General features: G+C 47.9%; 1 protein-coding gene across 4 annotated transcripts in view; it reads left to right on the top strand.

The window, feature by feature from the left end:
- Nucleotides 1-21883, top strand: part of FAM3B (FAM3 metabolism regulating signaling molecule B) — a 58717-nt gene that overhangs the window by 25493 nt on the left and 11341 nt on the right. For 3 of the 4 annotated variants that reach the window (XM_045036589.1, XM_023238715.2, XM_045036590.1), the window contains one exon: nt 6399-6522. In XM_045036589.1, coding sequence (XP_044892524.1) covers nt 6399-6522 — 124 coding nt within the window. Of the gene's footprint in view, nt 1-409; nt 466-6398; nt 6523-21883 lie in introns of those variants that run through there. The other variant, XM_045036591.1, reaches the window with a different exon arrangement.

The following is a 21883-nucleotide window of genomic DNA, read 5'->3' as shown; positions in this document are numbered from 1 at the left end:
TCCGCTCCAGTCCATTCTCCCAACCAGCATCTCTTGGTGACAGCATCTCTCTGTTTGGATACCTAATCACAGACAGAACTGTCCTGTCCTGCCGATGAGTGTATCTTGGCATCAGAAGGTGCTGACCCCTTGGCCCGGGGCCTGTGGTTCCGTGGCAGGCGGCGACTGAGAACGCCAGGCCTTCGTCCCTGTGCCCCGTCCCCTCCTCCATATACTGCGCGTGTGTGCCTTGCCCGTTTCTCTGCGGTGGTTCTCTTTCTTCTTGTTGATTTGCAGGGAGTTTTGGGTACGTGTGAAGCTACTGATGCCTGATCACCCCCCTCCCCCACCCCACGGCACATGTCACAATGTACCATGACCCGTCCTAGCTTACCTTCCGTCTCCCGCGTTTGCATGTATGAAATCCTGCGTCGACTGCGGTCCCGTCAGGTTGGGTCTGGTACCTGATGTCTAACAGGTATTTTAGTAAGTGTCCGTGGAAGAATTTGTACGTCACTCGAGGGGTGCATCTGGCGGGAGGCCCCGTGTGCCCCACACACAGCTTGCAACCCCAGGCCGCGAAGGTCAGTTTCAGGAGAGAGCAAGTGGAAGGAGGATCCCTTTGGAGTTTTCTCTCGTATACTCCAGATACGAGGTCGTCGAATCATTTTCTTAGGCACTCTTGCGAGAGGGGACCAAGCCAGGCAAATCAGCCGTGGTGAGCTGCCTTCCCAGATTCTCAGCCGAGGTGAGAGGAGCTGATGACCGCTAAATGGCTACCGTTGCACAAAAAAGCCAGAAAAAGTACTTTTTTTTTAATTTTTTAAATTTTATTTATTTTTGAGACAGAGAGACAGAGCATGAACAGGGGAGGGTCAGAGAGAGAGAGGGAGACACAGAATCTGAAGCAGGTTCCAGGCTCTGAGCTGTGAGCACAGAGCCTGACGTGGGGCTTGAACTCATGGACCATGAGATCATGACCTGAGCCAAAGTCGGACGCTTAACCGACTGAGCCACCCAGGTGCCCCGAAAAAGTACTTTTTAAGAAATGTTTATTTATTTATTTTTTTTTGAAGGGGCAGAGGAGGGGTAGAGGGAGAGGGAGAGAGAGAATCCCAAGCAGGCTCCACACTGTCAGCCCAGAGCCCGATGCAGGGCCCGAACCCATGAACCGTGAGATCATAACCCGAGCTGAAATCAAGAGCCAGACAGTCAACTGACTGAGCCACCCAGGTGCCCCTGAAAAAGCTACTTTTTTTTTTAACCTTTATTTATTTTTGAGAGAGAGAGAGAGAGCGAGCATGAGTGGGGGTGGGGAAGAGAGGGGGCGACAGAGAGAGAGAGGGGGACAGAGGATCTGCAGCAGGCTCTGTGTGGGCAGCAGAGAGCCTGACGCAGGGCTTGAACTCACAAACTGAGAGATCATGACCTGAGCCGAAGTCAGACGCTCAACTGACTGAGCCACCCAGGTACCCCGAAAAACCACTTCTAATTCTGCTCTTAACTAGTTGTCAGTGTCTTCAAGATCCCTCCTCTGTTGCTGAGGGGACATTGTAAATGCGGTCTACGTCTGAGGCTCTTTCCAGTTCCAAATTCAACCCTGCCTTCCAGGGTGCTGTGTCCTCCGGGATCAGCTGCGTTTCCTGCTTTCTAATCCCATGCCCCCTCAGTGAAGGTGCAATGCCACTCCCTTTGGGGGGACATGGGGACAGAAGCTGGTGGAGGTGACACGGCGGTGTGCCCACACAGTCTCCCCGTGGGGTTCAGCATCTTTCTGCATTGGCATCACTGAGCCAGGTGAACCGGTGGGTGTGCCAAGCGTCTGGCACCTGTCACCGCCCTGGGGGCATCTGAGGAATCATTATCACTGATTATGAGAGACACCAGCCCTCTTTGGGTGCCTTCTGGGCTTTGCTTTTTGTGGACCGGACTTTCATCTCCTATAGAACAATGAGGCGAGTTGACATGGCTGAAATGCCTTCAGCGCACGCCCGGGAGCACCCTTCCTCTCTGCCTGGAGCACACGGCAGGATCGCATTTCTGGAATCACCTTCCTCATTTAAAGGGGTGAATGTAGCCATGGTTCCCAAATCAGGAAGTACTTCAGGAAGACAGGTTCCTGGACCCTGCTCCAGGAAATTAAAAATCTGGGTTCAGGGTGGAGCCTAAGAACCTTTATTTGCTTTAGTTAGTGTACGGATAAGAACTAAGGTAGACTTCCCTCAGCAAGAGAGTGATTTCTGGACTGAAATTCCCAGCAGGAGGCCAGCTGTGTGGGAACCACACCGCCCATCAGGACATCGGGTCTTACTTAGAACAATAAGCGGGTTTTTTGGGAGACCCATAAGCAGGATACTGACCAGCAGCCTGGCTGTTTGTGGTGGCTGGGTGTCAGCTTCTGGGTGCTCACGAGGGCTTTCCTGTTCAGTCTTTGGGGAATGAATTTCAGGAAAAGTGCCCAGGACCTAGATGTAACACAGTGTCAGGTATTTAACAGGTGTTTTTTGAATACCTATCTGTGAGGTCAGACTCTGTGAATTTGTCAAGGAGTGAACCTGGTTGGGGAGCACGGTGGGGAAGAGGCAGGGTTTGGACAGAGCTCTGTCTTCTGAGACGATGTATCTGTCTTTCCACACCCCCACTCCAAATAACGAATACGATCTTTGTTCACGTAATGGTATTTTGTGCTTCTAGGGAATGGGTAGAAGGTTAAGAAAACCTTAAAAAATTTTTTCTTAGTGTTTATTTATTTTTGAGGGAGACAGAGAGACAGAGCGAGGGAGGGGCAGAGAGAGAAACACACACACAGAATCCGAAGCAGGCTCCAGGCTCTGAGCCATCAGCACAGAGCCCTATGCGGGGCCCGAACTCATGAACCGCGAGATCATGACCTGAGCCGAAGTCGGACGTTCAACTGACTGAGCCCCCCAGGAGCTCCCAGAAAACCTTTTTAAAATGCCACACAACCGTCCCCAGGCCCTGTGAGAAAACAGCATCTCCACGTCACTTTGGTCACAAGAGCCACATTCTCCTTGGAGAATCCTATGAAAACCAATGCCTCCCTTCTAGAAAACGCACCCACACACATCTACACGAGCAGCACCTGCATTTTGCAAGGGCCTGTGAGTGGCGGGGCCACAGGTTTGGAAGACCGGCCCCGTGGCACTCCCGGCAAAGCGTGGGGCCTTGCTCCTAGCCCACCCGGCCCCCAGGGGAGCTGGCCGCCGTGCAGACAGCAAGTCGGGTCATGCTGCTGACCCCAGGGGAGGAGGAGGCCACGGGAGAACATCCTTATGGGAGCCCTCCTCCCCATCTCCCAAGGACGGCCCGGCTGGGAAACTCCAGCGTTAGGCCTGGGGTGAGAGGGCGGGAGGGATGGGCGGGTCAAGTCTGTACTGTGCTTGCCTTGCTGCGCCAGTCACCTTGTCCGTGTCCCCGTGTCCCCGAGCCCCAGCCAGGCGGGGCAGAGGGGACAGCAACAGGAGAACAGGAACAGCTCAGGTTGGGACCCAGCCCGCACTGCCCCACCCAGCCCTTTGTTTCCTCCCGACCTTCACCAGGTCTCTCTCCCAGGTGGAGTCCCGGCTCCTGGCTCTAGAACAATCCAAAATCCCTTTTCCTCTAACCCTTGCCATCACTGTACTAATCTGCTGTCGTTCTGTCTCCACATTCCCAGGGGGCACAGTGTGGCCGTTGGGCACACGGGACACTGGCCACCTCCGTCAGTCAACACGGCACTCCTGTCAGCGTGCTCAGTGCGTTCAGGACACACGTAGGTCCTTCTCAGCTCTAGGTTGAGAGGACCACATGGCCAGGGCCCTCCTACAGCCTGGGGTGATGGCAAGACCTGGAAGCAGTGTCCTTCTCCGAGAGCAGAGGGCTGCTTCAGTGACTTTCGTTCCAGTTGTGTGGGGAACAGCAGGGTCCGTGCACGAGGGAGCGAGTCTGTGTGCTTGTTAAGGGGACAGGGACACCAACGTTGAGGCAAGGCAGGTACCCGGTAGGATGTATGTGGATCCCCGTTCAAGAATATTCTCTCCGGGTGGGCTGTATACACAGGGTGTCTGCACGCCAGGAGACAGGGCACACCTGCTTTTATTTTATTTTTTAAATGTTTGTTTATTTATTCTGAGAAAGAGAGAGAGAGAGCGTGTGCGAAGACGCGCACGCGCACATGGGAGGGGCAGAGAGAGAGGGAGAGAAGGAATCCCAAGCAGACTCTGCACCATCAGTGCAGAGCCTGGTGCGGGGCTCGATCCCACGAACCGTGAGATCGTGACCTGAGCCAAAACCAAGAGTCAGACGCTTAACTGACTGAGCTACCCAGACCCCCGCCGGACACATCTCCTTTTAAATAGTATGTTAACGTTTTCAAATACTATGCCCCGTGCGTTTTTAGGGAAATTACCTCTAACTTTGAAGTAATGGGTATTCTTATTAAATTGGAAGGAAAAAAAAGAGCTAAAATAAAAACTGTAGTGCCCCAAATCCAGAGACACAGAGGAGATGCTGTATTTTTGGCACTTTTTCGCATTCATGGTTGGACCCCTCGCTTTAAATTTAGAGATGGGGAAAAAATGTATTAAGTACATTATGTGAACACTTATGGAAGTAACGTACTGCTTGAATATATACAATCTATGTTTAGCAACTTTGCAGATGCCCTCTGCATGCATAGAAGAGTCTGGAGGAAGATACGCCGAAAAGAGTCTCAAGCTTCTTTAGAGTGAAAACATGTGGACGGGTTTCCTTTTCTTTCGCTTTATTTTTCTCCGGCAGAAATTAAACAAGGAAAGGTAAAAAACCCCACGGTCCTTTCTTGTGTTAAAAGATAGACTGGATAGGAAGGAAGGTTGGTGAAGGTGGACCGGGGCCTGCAGCCACACGTGTCCAGAAAGCCTTACGGTCCCTCGCGGCTTTCGCATGGGGTGCGGGGTGGGGACAGAGTTCGGTGTCTCTGAAGTCAGGAGGCTTCTCCCCCACCCGGGGGGTGCAGGTGCCCACTCAGTCGGTCGACTAAGAGTAGAGCCGCTGCGTTTACCACATCCCACCCGGGGGCTGGGAGCAGGGCGGAGAGGAGACAGACCCCGTCTCCTGGGGGAAGGGGACCGGGGGGATAAGCTGAGGGCCAAGGGAAAGAAAAGAGAACAGAGAGCTGGGCAGCAGGGGGGTCTCAGGGGCAGGGCAGGCGAGGAGGGAGGGGAAGATGTGGATGGGGCACGCGCTCCCTGGAGAGTTCCGTGTGCCCCCATCCCCAGCCGGGGCACCTGCTTCCCTGTGCTCCCCGAGAAGTTCTGCCCGTCCGGCTCCGGACCTTCCCCGTGCGTGTCTGCACCCGGATTCCCGCCAGCAGGGCCTCCCAGGGCCTCACCATCCGCCTGGCTGTCACAGCCGTGCGTCCTCAGTCAGAGAGGCACGGATCACACCTCTGGTCAAACTGGACAAGCGAGAGGGGGGCTTGGGATTTAAATCTGAACTGGGCACAGCACGGCGGGTTCTGTGGACGACGGCAGACAGAGAAGGGCACGTGGGAGGGACGGCCACATGGCACCCAGCAGAGGGAGGGGCGCGGGGCTGTCCCAAGGCCAGCTGGGCTCCTCAGGTGCTGCCCCTGTGAGGTGGGGGTGCTGGGGAGACATCTCTATGGCCTGCCAACGCTGACCTCGTCGCCCCCTGGCGGAAAAACTCAGTGTCTCAGGCTCATATGGAAGGAAAGGGGTCAGGTGGCCAGAGCAGGGGTGTGTGTGTGTGTGTGTGTGTGTGTGTGTGTGTGTGTGTGTGTGTCAGGGTGTGTAAATGCAGAAGCTGGGTAGATGCTCCATAGATGGCTGTTGCTTTGCTCACCAGCCCCCTTCGACCCAAGGGAGCTTTCTTTCCATATTGTGTGCCAAGAATGTCAGTGAGGGAACCGGCCCTGGGCAGGGGTTCCCTCACCTTCTGAAATTGTTATGCCCGCCCAGCATCCTCTCCCTTGTGCAGATTTGTTATTTTAAGACAAACACAGATCAGGGGCGCCTGGGTGGCTCAGTCGGTTAAGCTTCGATTTCGGCTCAGGTCACGATCTCACGGCTTGTGAGTTCAAGTCCCGCGTCGGGCTCTGTGCAGACAGCTCGGAGCCTGGAGCCCGCTTCCGATTCTGTGTCTCCTTCTCTCTCTGCCCCTCCCCAACTTGTGCTCCGTCTCTCTGTCTCTCAAAAAGAAATAAACATTAAAAAAAAGACACATGCAGGTTAAACCAGCTATAGCTCTAGGGGGATTTCGGACGCTGCCAATGCAAAGTTGGTGAGTCCCTTCCCCACTCCCTTCCCCCACCCCAGGGTGGAGTCTTGGGATCGAAGGGCCACTGCTCACGGTCGAGTAGTGGGTCCATTTGACAAGTACCTGCAAGATGCTAACCGTTATGTTCCTGTTTGTTGCAGCCCCAGCCCCTAAAAGGCAGAAATGTGACCACTGGACCCCGTGCCCCTCGGACACCTACGCCTACCGCTTGCTCAGCGGGGGCGGCAGGGACAAGTATGCCAAAATCTGCTTTGAAGACGAGCTGTGAGTACCCGTGATGAGGACACCCACGTGATGCCTTCCCTTCCCCGGGGCCAGCCCCGCGGCATGCGTGCCCTCGGAGGGAAAGGCAAAGGCTGGGAGTCCAAGCGGGAATGCGGGCGACAGCTGCTGTGTCCTGTGGTGGGGGGTGTCCCCGCCTTGGGCTCTCATTTGCCTGCGGGTGGGACAGCGCCGAGCGTCCATGTTGTGCCCTGCTTCGAACACGTGGCACAGCCCTCCAAAGTCAGAATTCAGCAGATGCCGTCTTGCTTTCCTTCTTTAAAAAAAAATTTTTTTACTGTTTATTTATTTTTGAGAGAGACAGACAGAGCGTGAGCGGGGAAGGGGCAGAGAGAGAGGGAGACACAGAATCCGAAGCAGGCTCCAGGCTCCGAGCTGTCAGCACCGAGCCCGACGGGGGGCTTGAACTCACAGGCTGTGAGACCATGACCTGAGCTGAAGTCAACCGACTGGGCCACCCAGGTGCCCCTTGCTTCCCTTTTGTTTTTATGGTCCTCACCCTTGTGGATTAAAGCAGATGTTATTTCTCCTGGCAGCCCACACCTCCTCCTTCCTGACGGCCTGACCCACGATAGCTTAAATAAATCTCGGCGCTTAGAACTGCCCTGGCCTAGTGTTTGCCTCTGCCCGGGTGGCCCTACCAAAGCACCGCGGACCGGATGCTTAAACAACAGCCATTTATTCATTCTCTCACAGTCCTGGAGGCTGGTTGCCCAAGGTCAAGGTGTGGGCAGGGCTGGTTCCCTCTGTGAGGGGGAGTCTGTCCCAACCTCTCTCCTGGGCTTGCAAAGAGCTGTCTTGTGTGTGTGTGTGTGTGTGTGTGTGTGTGTGTGTGTGTGTGTGTCCTAATTCCCCCCCTTTAAAAAGGACACCAGTCATATGAAGTAGGACCACGCTAATGGCCTCATGTTAACTTAGTCACCTCTTGGAAGGCCCTTCCTCCAAAGAAGGTCACGTTCTGGGGTTCCGCGAGCTAGGACATCAGCATGTGGATTTTGAGAGGCCACAGTGCAATCCGTAACACCTAGCTTAAGGATGCTTAGGCCATGAATAGTTACTACAAAGGAAAGAGAGCGTGGGCTTTCCCCAACACGGAGGAGGAAGTCTTTCCCGATCATCCACCCTTTTCCCAAAACTGGGCTCGCCTTCCTTTCTCGTTGCTGGCTGGTTCATTGCGAGAGATGCACGTCCCTCTCTCCAAGTTTTAATTCGTCGTCTCTGCACTTAGCTCATCCTCCCAAGGAGCGTAGCACGCCAGGGCACGAGCCGTAGACTCGGCACCTCCCCCCTTGCCTGGTCTCAGCACATTCCCCATTCCGTACGGACACTGGATGGAAAGCACACTGCCCTTTGGGGGTCCCTTACTCACCCAAGGCCCACTTTACTCAGCCCCGGGGGGCTTATCGATAAACATTCCTTCACACAAACCCCCCGGGTGGGGCACTTGGTGGCAGAATAGTAACAGTAAACATGGCTCTTGTGCTCAAGGAGCTGATGTCACAGTTCAGGGTTCTCCACCTCAACACCACTGACCCTGTGGACCAATGACCTTGTCTGTGGCGTGGGTTCAGTAGCATCCCAGACGTCCAGCTGCTGGATACCATAGGCTACCCCGTCCAGCTGTGACAGCCATACGTGTCTCTATACACGGCCGCGTGTCTCCTGGGGGCCAAGCCCCTCCTTCCCCACCAAGAACTGTTATACTTGGGAGAGAACAGATTTTTCAGTCTTCCGTGGTGAAGGCGATATGGTGATTTTGTGGGTGGTTGTGGAATATTCCAGAAGCAAATGTACCATTGGATGGGATTGCCAGAGAGGTCCATGGAGGAGACAAGGTGGGGATTCGGCTTGAAAACTGAGCAGGAGCCTGTGGTAGAGAAGAGGGGAGGGGCACCTGGGGGGCTCGGTCCATTGAGCGTCCAGCTCTTGATTTCAGCTCAGGTCATGATCTCACGGCTCGTGAGTTCGAGCCCCACGTCAGGCTCTGCGCTGACAGCGTGGAGCCTGCTTGGGATTCTCTGTCTCCCTCTCTCTCCACCCCTTCCCTGCACTCTCTTTCTCTCAAAACTAAAGGAATAAACTTAAAAAAAAAAAAAAAGAAGAAGAGGGAGATGCTCTTCCCAGAATCACATCACTAGAAGGGAATTGTTCCAAATTAGACCCAGAGCACCAGGTTCCCACTGGTCCACACTGCCTGAAGCCTTCCCCTGACCATGGTCCCAAAGCAACGGCTTCATGCCAACCTAGGACACACTAATGCACGTATGTGTTAACTTCAGGCGACTTCCTGTGAGGTGTCCCGTCTGTCATCCCCATGGCACAGTCAAGGGGACCGACTCACAGATTCAGCAGCCTGCCCCTCGTCACTCAGAGCTCGTGGCAGAGCCAGGATTCTGCCCTGGAGTCCAGGGGTGTGCTGGGAAGACTGGCTTGAGTCCAGTAGTCTAACGGAACAACTCACGATATGAATAGGCGGGACCCAAATGTAGCTCGCCTGCTTTCAAACAGTATTCCAGATGGTTTTCAGAACACGGCGTGGTGCAAAGCAGGACAGACTCAGATAAAAGCAGGTTAAAAGGGACAGGGGAGTAAACCCAGGCAGAGGCCTACGGAGCGTCACTTGCCGGGCGTAGCGTTGTGGTTTTTTTGTAGTCGACTCACGGAGCAAGAGTGCTGGGTTGTGGTGATCATCATATGAAGAAAAAATACAATTTATGTAGAAAGACAAGGCGGTTCTCTGCTGCTCGTGTCCTTAGTGCCACCAGCCCTTACTGGGCACCGCGGCCGTGCCGGCCCCAGGGACAGCAGTTTCCATCTCTCAGCAGCCTCTTTCCTTACTTCCCGTCTCTAATGGCAGCCTCGGGCTGGCCCTTGTTGGCTTTCCCAGGTTAGGCATCATCTGTGGGCCGGCCACTCAGTGGGTGAGCGGTCCCCCCACACCGCCCACTGCTGTCTTCCTCCACACCGTGGTCCTGACCCACGCCTTTTAGCGTGATCAAACCCCAGCATTTGCATCAGTAAGACCGTCAAGAGAAAATCCAAAGGACTTTTCCTTGATATGAGCGTGTTACTGAGTGGGAAACGGTTGGAGAACAGGAGACCTCCCAACCGACCGTGGTTGGAAAGCCCAGGCCTCAGTAGTCGCAGCGGCGTTTACGAGGCAGGCGTGAGTTAGTGCATTGTGGTCCAGGGTCACTTGTCACTGGAGACGGCCATGCCTTCCGGAGGCATGACCTTACTTGTTCGCAGCTGAAAAGTCACCCGGATGTGGGGAAAGGTCACATTTTAAGGTCAGAGGCAGTGTCTCCGTGTCAAGTTTTGGTTACGTGACTGTGATGGTTGGTCTAGGGATATATTCAAGTGGTGGCCTCCGGTTTTGTTTGCTTTTTTTTTTTTAATATTTATTTATTTTTGAGAGAGAGAGAGCATAAGTAGAGGAGGGGCAGAGAGAGAGGGAGACAGAGGATCTGAAGCAGGCTCTGTGCTGATGGCAGAGAGCCTGACGTGGGGCTTGAACTCACGAACGGTGAGATCATGACCTGAGCCGAAGTCAGATGCTCAACCGACTGAGCCACCCAGGACTCCCTGTTTGTTTTTTTTAAACACGGCTAAGTGAAGGTTCTCCATGGCTGAATCACATCGTGTACAACCATCGTGTCTCCTTGTCTTTTTGTTGGTTGTCAGCTTGCTTGGTTTTCTGTTACTTACATCAGTTTAACCCCAAAAGGTTCTTCTAGTTAAAAAACAAATCTAATGTCCCATCAGATATCCACCAAGTTCCTCTTCTGGAGCCTTCCGACCCACTCGGGTCAGCCAGGTTGCTCTCGGGTCACCGTGCAGCTGCCGTCTGGCACCCCTATCCACCGTCATCCTGGGACGGCCTTGTCTCCCTCTCTGGAGTTTTAACTCCTTTTTCTAAGATATGGTGCCTTCCACTTTCCTGGTCCCCTCCTGTGTTTTGCTGAAGGCGGGCCGGGCGATCAGACACCACGTGGATAGCAAACCTAACCAGATATGGAGGGTGATCAGCTATCAAAGGGAGGGGGACCCGGATAAACTGACTTAGCAGAGTTCTTCTAAAATTGGACAATGCAGACATGAGCACAACGTTCGAAGTCAGGCCTGAGTTAAAAAAGGAGCTCAGGGGAGAGTTTGGTGAAGGAGAAAATCCGTGTGAGCAGAGGGGCACCAGGCAAACCCACTCCTGGGAGAGTCAGGCTCTGCCGATGGCCGGCTTGGGTTCCAGATGCCCCGGTGGCCTTGCTGAACCCTCCAGAGACTGCAAGGCTCCGTCGCCCTGTCTTTGGCTTAGGGTCAGACTCGTATTGCGGTCTGATGGCTCTCCCCCCTTAACTCAGCCCCTTCCCTCTCTCCTCTTGTAGGCAGTTCCCCTGATACAAATTCTTGTGCATTTTATCCTGTTCGGATAGCTGCTTCTCAGAGGATTCAGATTAGCACAGTGAGAATGACCATTCCCCCATAGTCTGTCAGCCCAGCATGTTGACAGAGACTTTGATCTCTGCCTCTCTGAGAGATAGAAATTGAAGTCTCAGATGAGATTTTTACTTTCATTGCTTTTGCCGTGAGTGAATTGAGGATCTTTTAAGCTAAGAGCCTTTGTGTTGATTTTCTGTAAACTGTCTGTTCATATCTCTTGCCCATTTTCACCTCTGTCACTGGCCTTTTATTGGTTTACAAGATTCTTTACCTATTAAAGTAGTCTCTTTTGTGTGTTTGTAAAAAATCTTCTCCGTATTTTATCTGTTCACTTATTAAAATGCTATTTTTAAAATATATGACCTTTAACAAAGCCAAAAACACTGTATGGGGTGCCTGGGTGGCTCAGTCGGTTGAGCGTCCAACTTCGGCTCAGGTCATGACCTCGTGGTTCGTGGATTTGAACCCCGTATAGGGTTCTGTGTTAATAGCTCAGACCCTAGAGCCTGCTTCGGATTCTGTGTCTCCCTCTCTCTCTCTGCCCCACCCGTGCTTGTGCTCTGTCTCTCTCTCTCTCTCTCTCAAAAATAAATAAACATTAAAAAAAAAAAACGAAAGAAAAAAACCTGTATAGTGAAAGCAAAATTTTAAAATTTTAAAAAGCAACAAAACCAGAAAACAACCCAAGTGTGATGGTATGACGAATAACTAGTAGGTCTCACATAATAGCAGGTGGTCCGAAAGCTGCCAGTTAAGGGAAAACAACTCTTAGATTGGATCACGGCACATAAACCTCCAATTTTTATGCTATACATAAAAGCATACACATACCCGAGAATTGAGGTCACAGGGCAAACCACCGGCCTGAAAACGGGAGAGACGGGCAGATCCCCAGAATCCCACGTCAGCTTGGAGCCAGCACCAGGCAGGAATCCTTCAGGGGCAATTGGTCAGTTGCTGCTGACGGGGGGGGGGGGGGGGGTTTGGACCATTTTGAGAGATTAAAACTCCTGCAGGCCAAACCTTGGAGGAATCCCTACACTTTCCTGCGTTTTTCTGCCTGGAACCCCACCAGGCTCTCAGAGTAAAGATCAAAGAAAAAATCCCCTCCTGCTTTTGTCAGGGGGAAGGGAAAACAGCCGGTCTGAAATATGCCCCCAGGGCTCTGTTCTCCTTCACGATGGCCTGCCTTCAAGAGAAACTTTTTGCCAGAGTCTAACCAATGTGGGTTTTCCCTGATACTAACTGACCTGTGGGAGGAAATACCCAACACCAGAGGGGCCCCCTCTAAACCAGCCCCCCTCTAACCTTCCTGTCTCACCTAAGGGGTCAAAGAAACAATATGGCCTCTTGTGAAGCCCACCGCCCAAGTAGCACAGGCTCCCCAAAAGATTGAGACTCAGTCTTGGGACTGCACAACATTTCCCCTTCCCCTACATCTTAACGTCACACAAAAGAAGCTCCTTTGACATAACAGGGGTTTGCAATTGGTTGAGCATCTGACCCTTGATTTTTGCTCAGGTCACGATCTCATGGTTCGTGGGATTGAGCCCCGTGACCTCCTGCTGTTAGCATTGAGCCTGCTTGGAATTCTCTCTTCTCCCACTCTCTCTCCCCCTCCTGTTCTCTCTCTCTCTGTCCCTCCAAATGAATAAATAAACATTCAAAAAAAAAAAAAAACCAGAGGGTTACAGCGTAAAAGAACCACAAGGCTAAACCCAATTTTAAAAAGAGTCTCTAGGCATATCCTAGACATAGGAGAGAAATTTTAGCCTTTGGCACCTACAGCCCACAGCAAATACCAAACACAGCTCACTCCTAGTCAGGTGAACGTAAACACTCACGCTAAAGTTCTATTTACCTCTGTTCCTTTTTTCAAAAAAAAGTATTCACTTATTTTTTCATTTCCATGCAAGTTAGTTAGCATATAGTGCAATAATGATTTCAGGAGTAGATTCCAATGATTCATCCCCTATGTATATGCCCAGTGCTCATCCCAACAAGTGTCTACGTTAATGCCCATCACCCATAACCCTCCAGCAGCCCTCAGTTTGTTCCCTGTATTTAACAGGCTCTTATGTTTTGTCCCCCTCCTTGTTTTCGTATTATTTTTCCTTCCCTTCCCTTATGTTCATCTGTGTTGCATCTTAAATTCCACATATGAGAGAAGTCATATGATTTTTGTCTTTCTCTGAGTGACCAATTTCACTTAGCATAATAACCTCCAGTTCCATCCACGTAGTTGCAAATGGCAAGATATCCTTCTTTTTGATTGCCGAGTAATACGCCATTGTATCTATATACCACATCTTCTTTATCCATTCATCCATCGATGGACATTTGGGCTCTTTCCATACTTTGGCTATTGTCGATAGTGCTGCTATAAACACGGGGGTGCATGTGTCCCTTCAAAACAGCTCACCTGGGGGCACCTGGGTGGCTCAGTCAGTTGAGTGTCCGACTTTGGCTCAGGTCATGATGTCACGGTTGGTGGGTTCAAGCCCTGCATCAGGCTCTGTGCTGACAGCTCAGAGCCTGGAGCCTGCTTCAGATTCTTTCTCCCTCTCTCTCTGCCCCTCCATGGCTTGCATTCTCTCTCTCTCTCTCTAAAAAATAAACATTAAAAAAAATTTAAAAAACAGCACACCTGTATCCCTTGGATAAATACCTAGTAGTGCAATTGCTGGGTCATAGGGTAGTTCTGTTTTTAGTTTTTTGAGGAACCTCCATACTGTTTTCCAGAGTGGCTGCACCAGCTTGCATTCCCACCAGCAGTGCAAAAGAGATCCTCTTTCTCCGCACCCTCGCCAACATCTGTTGTTGCCTGAGTTGTTCATGTTAGCCACTCTGACAGGTGTGAGGTGGTATCTCATTGTGGTTTTGATTTCTATTTCCCTGATGATGAGTGATACTGCGCATTTTTTCATGTGTCAGTTGGCCATCCGGATGTCTTCTTGGGAGAAGCGTGTATTCATGTCTTTTCCCGATTTCTTCACTGGATTATTTGGTTTTGGGGTGTTGAGTTTGACAAGTTCTTTACATTTTGGAAACTAACCCTTTATCTGATATGTCATTTGCAAATATCTTCTCCCATTCTGTCGGTTGCCTTTTAGTTTTGCGGATTGTTTCCTTCACTGTACAGAAGCTTTTTATTTTGACGAGGTCCCGGTAGTTCATTTTTTGCTTTTGTTTCCCTTTCCTCCGGAGATGTGTTGAGGAAGAAGTTGCTGTGGCCAAGATCAAAGAGGTTTTTGCCTATTTTCTCCTTGAGGATTCTGATGGCTTCCTGTCTTACATTTAGGTCTTTCATCCATTTTGAGTTTATTTTTGTATATGGTGTAAGAAAGTGGTCCGGGTTCATTGTTCTGCATGTCGCTGTCCAGTTTTCCCAGCACCATTTGCTGAAGAGACTGTCTTTATTTCACTGGATATTCGTTCCTGCTTTGTCAAAGATTAGCTGGCCATACACTTGTGGGTCCATTTCTGGGTTCTCTATTCAGTTCCATTGATCTGAGTGTCTGTTCTTGTGCCAGTACCATACTGTCTTGATTACAGCTTTTTTAAAATTTTTTTTCAATGTTTATTTATTTTTGGGACAGAGAGAGACAGAGCATGAACGGGGGAGGGGCAGAGAGAGAGGGAGACACAGAATCGGAAACAGGCTCCAGGCTCTGAGCCGTCAGCCCAGAGCCTGACGCGGGGCTCGAACTCACGGACCGCGAGATCGTGACCTGGCTGAAGTTGGACGCTTAACCGACTGCGCCACCCAGGCGCCCCTTGATTACAGCTTTGTAATCCATCTTGACGTCTGGAATTGTGATGTCTCCATCTTGAAGTCCGGAATTGTGATGCCTCCAGCTTTGGTTTTCTTTTTCAAGATTGCTTTGGCTATTCGGGGTCTTTTCTGATTCCATGCAAACTTCAGGATTGTTTGTTCTAGCTCTGTGAAGAATGCTGGTGTTATTTTGATAGGGATTGCACTGAACATGTAGATTGCTTTGGGTAGTATTGGCATTTTAACAATATTTGTTCTTCCAATCCAGGTGCATGGAATATTTTTCCATTTTTTGTACGTGTCTTCTTCAATTTCTTTCATGAGCTTTCTATAGTTTTCAGTGTATAGATTTTTCACCTCTTTGGTTCAATTTATTCCTAGGTATTTTATGCTTTTTGGTGCAATTGTAAATGGGATCGATTCCTTGATTTCTCTTTATGTTGCTTCATTATTGGTGTATAGAAATGCAACCGATTTCTGTGCATTGATTTTTATAGTCTGCCACTTTGCTGAATTCATGGATCAGTTCTAGCAATTTTTTGGTGGAATCTTTTAGGTTTTCCATATAGACTATCATGTCATCTGTAAAGAGTGAAAGAGTGACTTCCTGATTGCCAGTTTGGATGCCTTTTATGCCATTGTGTTGTCTGATTGCGGAGGCTAGGACTTCAAAACTATGTTGAATAACAGTGGCAAGAGCGGACAGCCCTGTTGTGCTCCTGACCTCAGGGGGAGAGCTCTCAGTTTTTCCCCATTGAGGATGATATTAGCGGTGGGTCTTTCACATATGGCTTTTAAGATCTTGAGGTATGATCCTTCTATCCCTACTTTCTGAGGGTTTTTCTCAAGAAAGGATGCTGTATTTTGTCAAGTGCTTTCTCTGCACCTATTGAGAGACTTGTTTGGTTCTTGTCCTTTCTTTTATTGATGTGATGTAGTACATTGATTATTTTGTGGATATCGAACCAGCCCTGCATCCTGGGTATAAATCCTCTTGATCATGATGAATAATTCTTTTAATGTATTGTTGGCTCTGGTTGGCTAGTATCTTACTGAGGACTTTTGCATCCAGGTTCATCAGGGTACCTCTGTTCCTTTTAACTGGCATACTATGCCTAGCTTTCAAAAACAAGTAACAAGCACACTAAAGGTAAACAGCACAGTTTGAAGAGACGGGGCAAGCATCAGAACTTGACTCAAGCATAGCAGAGATTTTGCAATTAGCAGACCAGGAATTTGAAACAACTATGATTAATATGCTCAAGGTTCCAATTGAAAAAGTGGACAAAATACAAGTACAGATGAGCAATGTCAGCAGAGAGATGAAAACCCTAAGAAAGAATCAAAGGAAATTAATTACCGTAACAGAAATGAGAAACACCTTTGATGGGTTCATCGGTAGACCAGATACAAGAAAGGAAAAGTTGGGGAGCTGGAGGATATGTCAATAGAAATTCCCAAACTGAAAGAGGAGGAAAAGGGAAAAAAAGACTGAAGGAAGGGAAAAAACGCAACAGAATATCCAAGAACTGTGGGACAAGTAAAAAGGTATAATGTGTAATAGGAGTACCAGAAGAAGGGAAAGAGAAAGGAACAGAAATATTTGAAGCAGTGTTGCTGAAAGTTTTCCAAAATTATTGACAGGCCCCAAACCACAGATCCAGGGAGCTTAACGAAACCAAATAAGATAAATACTAAAATATCTACACCTAAGTATGTCAAACTACAGAGGATCAAAGATAAGGAGAAAAATCGTATGAGAAGCCAGAGGCAGATAAAACAAAGTAAAAAAAACCCAAAAGCACCTTACCTATAAAGCAACAAGGCGAAGAATTATATTGGGCTTTTTTTCAGAAACCAGGCAAACAAGAAGAAAATGGGGTGAAACATTTTAAGTATTGAAAGCAATGTGTGTTGTCCTGTGTTACATTCCCATCAGTGTATGAGAGTTGATCCACCATCATGCTGCACAAACACTCGTATGCTCAGTCCTTCCAATCTAGGACATCCTAACAGGTGTGCAGTGGTATCTAAGTTTCTAAGCTTCATTTTCCTAATAACTACTGATGTCGCACCTCTTTCTGTGTATGTATTTGCTATATGTATATCTTACTTGATGAAGTGTCTATTTAAGTCAGTTGTCCATTTTTTAACTGGGTTGTTTTCTTTTTAAAAGAAATATTTATTTAAGAGGCGCCTGGGTGGCTCAGTCGGTTGAGCTCCTGACTTCGGCTCGGGTCACGATCTCACAGTTCATGGGTTTGAGCCCCGCATCAGGCTCTGTGCTGACAGCTCAGAGCCTGGAGCCTGCTTCCAATTCTGTGTCTCCCTCTCTGCTTCTCTCCTGCTCAAGCTCTGATTCTCTCCCTCTGTCTCTCAAAAATAATATTAAAAAAATTTTTTTTAATGTTTATTTTCTTTTTTTTTTTAATTTTTTTTCAACGTTTATTTATTTTTGGGACAGAGAGAGACAGAGCATGAACGGGGGAGGGGCAGAGAGAGAGGGAGACACAGAATCGGAAACAGGCTCCAGGCTCTGAGCCATCAGCCCAGAGCCTGACGCGGGGCTCGAACTCACGGACTGCGAGATCGTGACCTGGCTGAAGTCGGACGCTTAACCGACTGCGCCACCCAGGCGCCCCTAATGTTTATTTTCGAGAGAGACAGTGAGAGCGTGTACACGTGGGGGAGGAGCACAAAGACAAGGGAGCAGAGGATCTGAAGCGGGCTCTGTGCTGCCGGCAGCAGAGACCCTGATGCGCAGCTTGAACTCATGAACCATGAGCCTGAGCTGAAGTTGGATGCTTAACCGACTGAGCCACCCAGGTGCCCCTGGGTTGTTTTCTTATTATTGACTTTCAGATTTCTTTACATATTCTGTATCCAAGTCCTTCATCAAGTACATGATTTGCAAATATTTTCTCCCAGTTTGTGGCTTGTCTTTTTTCTTCTCTTAACTGTGTTTATCAAAGAGCAGAAATTCTTAATTTTATTGAAGTCCAATTTACCAGTTTTTCATTTTAGGATCATATTTTTTGTGTCCTATCTAAGATCCTGTCTGCCCAACCCAAAGCCACAGAAATTTTCTTGTATTTTTCTTCTAGAAATTTGATAATTTTCGATTTTTCAATACATATACTGTGAGATACCCCTTTGGGGTTAATTTTGCATATGATGTGAAGTCTGGATTGAAATCACTTTTAAATGTGGATATCCAATTGTTCTAGCACATTTATTCCAAACACTGTCGGGGCGCCTGGGTGGCGCAGTCGGTTAAGCATCCGACTTCAGCCAGGTCACGATCTCGCGGTCCATGAGTTCGAGCCCCGTGTCAGGCTCTGGGCTGATGGCTCGGAGCCTGGAGCCTGTTTCCGATTCTGTGTCTCCCTCTCTCTCTGCCCCTCCCCCGTTCATGCTCTGTCTCTCTCTGTCCCAAAAATAAATAAATGTTGAAAAAAAAATTAAAAAAACAAAACAAAAACAAAAAACACCGTCTTTGTCTACTGAATTTGTACCATTGGCCAAAATCAAGGGACCATATCTAATTCTGGACTCTCCATTCCCTTCCACTTGTCTGTCTTTCATTATATAAACTGCCCTGATAAACGTAGCTTTACAGTAATTCTTGAAGTTCAGTAACATAATTTCTTCAGTTCTGTTTTTCTTTTTCAAAATTATTTTGACTATTTTAGATCCTTTCCATATACATATGAATTTTAGAATCAGCTTACACATTGCTACACAAAACTATTGGCTTCTGATTGGGATTGCATTGGGTCTCTAGATCAATTTGGGGAGAATTGGCATTTTAGCAATATTGAATCTTTTACTCAAGAAACATAGTTAGCTCTCCATTTATTAAAGTTTTCTTCAACTTGTCTCAGTAATGTTTTTACTGTATTCAATATACACATCTTGTAGCTCTTTTACTCTATTTATCTGTAAGTATTTCATTTTTGATGCTGTAGTATATTTAAAATTTTTTTTAATTTCCAGCTGTTTGTTACTAGCATATAGAGATACGATTGATTTTTGGATAATGAGCTTATATCCCACAACCTTGCTAAACTCACTTATTCTAGTAGTTTTGTTTTTACATTGGATAGTCTATGTAGATGATAATGCCATCTACCCACCCCCAATAAAAGAGAGTTTTACCACTTCTTTTCTTTTTTTTTAAGAATAGTTTTTGGGGCACCTGGGTGGCTCAGTCGGTTGAGCGTTCGACTTCAGCTCAGGTCATGATCTTGCAGTTGATGAGTTCCAGCCCCGCATCAGGCTCTGTGCTGACAGCTCAGAGCCTGGAGCCTGCTTCCGATTCTGGGTCTCCCTCTCTCTCTGCCCCTCCCCCACTCATGCTCTGTCTGTCTCAAAAATAAAGATAAACATTAAAAACAAAAAAAGAATATTTTTTTAGGGAGGGGAGGGGCAGAGGGAGAGACAGAAAGAGAGAGAAGGAGAATCTCAAACAGGCACCATGCTCAGCATGAAGCCCAACACGGTGCTCAAGCCCACGACACTGGGATCGTGACCTGAGCCAAAATCAACTGAGCCACCCAGGTGACCCTTACCATTTCTTTTTTAATCTGCATGCCTTTGCTTTCTTTTTCTTGCCTGATTACACTGGATGAAACCTCCACTACAATGCTGGATAGAAATGATTAGAGTAGACATCATTGCCTTTTTCCTTGTCATAGAGGAAACGCATTCCATCGTTCATCATTAAATATGATGTTAATTAGGGATTTTTCATAGAAACCCTTTATCAGTTGAGGAAATTCCTTCTACCTCAAGATTTCTGAGAGTTTTTAATCAGTGATAGATATTAGATTTTGTCATATGTTTTTTTCTGCATCTCTCTTTTTTTAATGTTTATTTTTGAGAGAGAGAGAGAGAGAGAGACCAAGCACGAGTGGGGGAGGGGCAGAGAGAGAGGGAGACACAGAATCCAAAGTAGGCTCCAGGCTCCTAGCGGTCAGCACAGAGCCTGACATGGGGCTCAAACTCACAGACCGCGAGATCATGACCTGAGCTGAAGTTGGAGGCTTAACCGACGGAGCCACCCAGGCACCTCTATTTTTTTAATGTTTAATTTTTTAATTAAATTAATTTTAATTAATTTTTTAATTTTTTTAATGTTTATTTCTGAGACAGAGAGAGACAGAGCATGAGCAAGGGAGGGGCACTGGGAGAGGGAGACACAGAATCCAAAGCAGGCTCCAGGTTCTGAGCTGTCAGCACAGAGCCCGACGCAGGGCTCGAACCCACAGACTGTGAGACCATAACCTGAGCCGATGTCGGACGCTCAGCCGACTGAGCCAGCCAGTGTCCCTTCTGCATCTCTTGAAGTGATTATATAGTTTGTCTTTTTTAGTCTGCTAATATGGCAAATTACATTTTTGAATATTAAGCCAACCTTGCATTTCTGAGGTAAGTCCCACTTGCTTGTGATACATCATCCTTTTTCTATACTGTTGGGTTCAATTGGCTAAAATTCTGTTAAAAATTTTTGTATGTGCATTCATGAGAGATATTGGTCTATGGTTTTATTCTTATTTTTTTTTCTGGTTTTGGTATCAGGGTGGAGTATATTGGTGAGTATTCTCTCCTTTTCAATATTCTGAGAGAGTTTGTACAAAATTGGTATTATTTCCTTAAGGATTTGGTGCAGTTCCCCAGTGAAGCCTTCTGGCCTGGAGTGTTCTTTGTGAGAAGATTTCTAACTGCACACTTCAATTTCTTTAATAAATACAGAGCTACTCAAGTTATCTGTTTCTTCTCAAGTGAGCCCCATTATTTTGGGTGCATAAAGAAAAACCCCATGGGGCGCCTGGGTGGCGCAGTCGGTTAAGCGTCCGACTTCAGCCAGGTCACGATCTCGCGGTCCGTGAGTTCGAGCCCCGCGTCGGGCTCTGGGCTGATGGCTCAGAGCCTGGAGCCTGTTTCCGTTTCTGTGTCTCCCTCTCCCTCTGCCCCTCGCCCGTTCATGCTCTGTCTCTCTCTGTCCCAAAAATAAATAAACGTTGAAAAAATAAATAAATAAATAAATAAATAAATAAATAAATAAATAAATGAAAAACCCCATTGTTTTCCTTACACTACACACGATACTCTGAGTGCATCCGTACCCGATGTGTGGTAGGTTTTTCCCAACATCAAGCAATTATCTGCCACACCGGCTGGGTGGTCCATAATTCAACTCGATTCTGACCCTGTCTACTTGAAGATGGCCTCAGACTCCACAGGTTAAGGGCTTGGTCTCACAAGACTCTCTCCCCCCACACTTCAGATGCAATCACAAGTCCCAGATTGTTCCTATGCTTCTGACTGACTGGCTATAACTCCGAGTTCCCATGACCTCCTCCTTGGGTTTCGCTATTTGCTAGAACGGCTCACAGAACTCAGAGCAACACATTTACTAGTTGGTTATAAAAGAATATGATAAGGAATACACACATCTACGTAGATACGCTCACACATAAGTGTACTCATACGTGTATATATACCTATATGTAAAACACAGGCGTAAACATATATTAATCATACACATGCAATTTGCTTATTTTTGACATAAAAACACACACTGGAGGAGTAAATCAGAAACTAAGAAAAATTAATGGAAATGAGAATGGTATGAGGAGAACAAAGTGGAGGATATAGGGAAGATTTCTTTGGGTATAATTTTATTTTGTGCACATAAGGGTGATTTTTTGAACCGCATAAATGTATTGCATATTCAAAAATGAAATACAATCCAAAGAAAAACAAAAGAAATTCTAGAATTGAAAACTGAAATAGGTCCACTTGGACATCAAATGTGTAATATAATTACACATCTCCTTGTGCACATGTACATATACTTCAGTTGGATATTGTTTTGGGGGGTCGCACAGCTACCCTCAACTTCAGTGATATTCTAGGGGGACTGGTAAGACTCAGTAACAGCTAATACTTACAGATAAGGCTTATTACAACAAAAGATACAGAACAAAAGCTTCTGTGTTGTCTAGTGGTGGGGAACTGTCTCAGTGTGTGTTGAAGTATCTTTATTTCATCTTCATTGTTGAAAGATGTTTGTTCCAGGTTGTGTTTCAACCCATCCGGATACCATTCCATTGTCTTCCGGCTTCC

This window comes from Felis catus, chromosome C2, assembly GCF_018350175.1.
Source record: "Felis catus isolate Fca126 chromosome C2, F.catus_Fca126_mat1.0, whole genome shotgun sequence".
Lineage (NCBI taxonomy): Eukaryota > Metazoa > Chordata > Mammalia > Carnivora > Felidae > Felis > Felis catus.
This window is presented reverse-complemented; position numbering and strand designations above follow the sequence as displayed.